We start from the raw sequence: 2787 nt of genomic DNA on the forward strand, positions 1-2787 counted from the left end.
CCCCCCTTCACCTCAATGGAGAGAGAGTGGAGAGGGTCTCCACCTTTAAGTTCCTGGGGGTTCACATTTCGGAGAGCCTCAGCTGGACAGCACACACCACTGCAGCAGTTAAGAAGGCCCAGCAGCGACTACACTTCCTGAGGGTGCTTCGGAGGAACCGACTGAACAAGAAGCTGCTGGTGTCCTTCTACCGGGCGACCATCGAGAGCGTGCTGTCATACTCCATCTCAGGGTGGTATCCAGGATGCTCAGTTGCGGACAAGAAAGCCCTGCAGAGACTGATACGGATGGCAGAGAAAACCATCGGCTGCCCGCTGCCCTCTCTGGAATACATCTCCACCTCCCGCTGCCGCAACAGAGCTAACAAAATCATAAAGGACAGCTCTCACCCAGGTCACAGACTGTTCTCTCCTGCCTTCTGGGAGGAGATACAGGAGCTTCAAGTCACGGACAAACAGACTCAAAAACAGTTTCTACCCCTGGGCCGTCAGGCTGCTCAACCACCACACATAATGCAATAACCGTAACCATTCTCACACATACACACACTTTTAATGCACTTTATATACTATTTTTATATCAATATTTTTAACTATTTATTCCCCCGTATGATTGTATGTTGTCTGTCCTATTGCAGTGTTTTTAGTGTTATGTATTTGTTTGTATTTTTTGCACACCGGGACAGAGTTGCACTCTGAATCTCGTTATACTCTATGTATAATGACAATAAAAGGCTTTAACTTGAACTTTTTATAAGCAGAGTAGCGTTATAAAGATCAACTGTTTATATAAAATTATTCATTTGAGCGAGATCACTCTGCGTGGGTCCTGTTTGTGTGACCCTTGTGACAAGTCAACCAGAAGACCTGCATTCTTAAACTCAGCATGAATGGCAGTGCATCGGGGTAAATGATGCTGTGCCCTCCAAAAGGCCGGCGTGATAATCCAAGATTAGTGTGTTTGTGTGTGTGCACAGAGAAAATGAGAGTGCACATGCGGGCTATTTGTCCCTGTGAATATGGGTATAAAGAGAGTTTGCTTGTGTGTATTCACAGTGTGTATCAGCATTCCGCAAATCTTCAAAAAAATGTTATTTGAGAACAAACTCGTGTTTTTATAATTGACTCATTGCTTACTTGATTTATTGTCTGTATTGACTTGTAGGACATGACTTTATGAAGTGATTGTGTCTGCCTTTGTAGGTGCCTTTGTCTTTAAATGCGTCATACTTGAAGTTGTTATTTTGAAACGAGGCTCAGTAAATAACACCAACAGCTCTTGGTTTTTTGTATTTCTCTCTCTCATATTTTTGCATACATTTCTAAATATATTTTTTCTCTCTTTCTTAGCAGCAGGGTTAATTTCTTATGCAAACATCCTCTGTAAACAGAAACTGTCCTGAGTCAGAGAGACTGTGTGTATATTCAACAGGGTATCCGAGCGTGTCCAAGATATGGAAATATCTAATGCGCTGTAACCAATCTTAAAGTGGACCTATCATGCTATATTTGAATAATATATTGTAGGGCCATACCTATATAAAACATGCCTGCAAAGTTTTTTTTTCAAAATACCAAACAGATCTTGCATTTTAGCCATGCCTCATTTCGCTCTTTTTCTGATTCTGAGAGAAGTCTTCTTCGCTGCTTTTGTGGCAGACTACAGCGCCACCTACAGGCCTGGCATATGTACTACAGCGTCTCCAGCGCTTTCGAACGGCAATGGCCATGGCTGTCTCCTCCTGATTGGTGGAGAGTTGCCCATATAGGCGGAGCACCCCCTTTCTGACGTCAGAACAATTCAAATCTGTATCAGATCCGTTGCAGCCCCGTTTTTAGAGATTTGGGTATGGAGGAAAAGAGAGAGGGTTGTGTTCTCTGACACTTGGTGAGTTCCCTGACACACTGGGGACACATATTCATGTTTAAAAGACGTACAAAAGTGCATTTTGCATGATAGGTCCCCTTTAAAGTAAAAGACTGTTTGGTTGATATTTGGTTTCTTATTTCTTGTCAGAAAATGCTATACCAGGATTGTATTTTATTCAATAGTACTTGGATGCCTGCTCTGATTTCAAAACAGCCATTTTGATAATGTTGCTCTTTCTTTACCATCAGGCATCCCTTTTTATTTGATATCTTATACATCATTGATGGTATAATTAATTGTACTATGAAAGTACTTTAAAGTCTTTGAAACCAGGGTTCTGCTTCAAGGGATAAATAGTTGTTTCAACAACTCTTTTCATTTGAAGAACCCTTGGTGGTATATTATAAGATTAAAGAACACAGCTATGAGAAAGAAAAAAGGCCAATCCTTGTTGTTTTATTAAAAGCCTCTAAGGACTTGTCAGATATCATATTAATCTTTGCGTCCTCTTCCTTTCAGGTGGGAGGGATGAGCAGGAGGGTCTGGCGGCCGTCAGAAGGATCTGTGAAGAGTACAAAGAGGCCAAAGGTAACATTACAAACACATGCACAAACACACACGTGAACATGCAGTTGTGTACCTCCTTTTGTGTGCCAGTGTTTGAGGATAAAGGGCAAAGCTGCAGCGGTGTGTCCCTCAGGCTTGTTTGCATAGTTCTTACTAGGCACACACACATAATTGCACACTTGCAGGTATACACACTCGTACACAGAAACACAGATCTCCCTCGCTGGCTGTCCAATGTAAGCAGTGTTGTTGATGCACCGTGAGGAAGAGGTGGATGGGGGGGAGAAAGGCTATGAGACAACGACAAGGGGAGATAAGTCAGGCGAAATGTGAGAGAGGAGGGGGAGAGGC

At 42.7% G+C, this 2787-nt stretch overlaps 1 protein-coding gene across 1 annotated transcript in view; it reads left to right on the forward strand.

Annotated features, from left to right (window-relative positions):
• LOC104940998 (dehydrogenase/reductase SDR family member on chromosome X-like) overlaps positions 1-2457 on the forward strand; it is a gene marked incomplete at its 3' end in the record, with an annotated part of 13719 nt that extends 11262 nt beyond the window's left edge. The window contains exon 3 of the mRNA XM_010766029.1: positions 2389-2457. Within this exon, the coding sequence (XP_010764331.1) occupies positions 2389-2457 (69 nt within the window). The remainder of the gene's footprint in view (positions 1-2388) is intronic.
• Positions 2458-2787: the final 330 nt, after the last annotated feature.

This window comes from Notothenia coriiceps, unplaced genomic scaffold (genome assembly GCF_000735185.1).
Source record: "Notothenia coriiceps isolate Sejong01 unplaced genomic scaffold, NC01 NC01_scaffold00002910, whole genome shotgun sequence".
Classification (NCBI taxonomy): domain Eukaryota; kingdom Metazoa; phylum Chordata; class Actinopteri; order Perciformes; family Nototheniidae; genus Notothenia; species Notothenia coriiceps.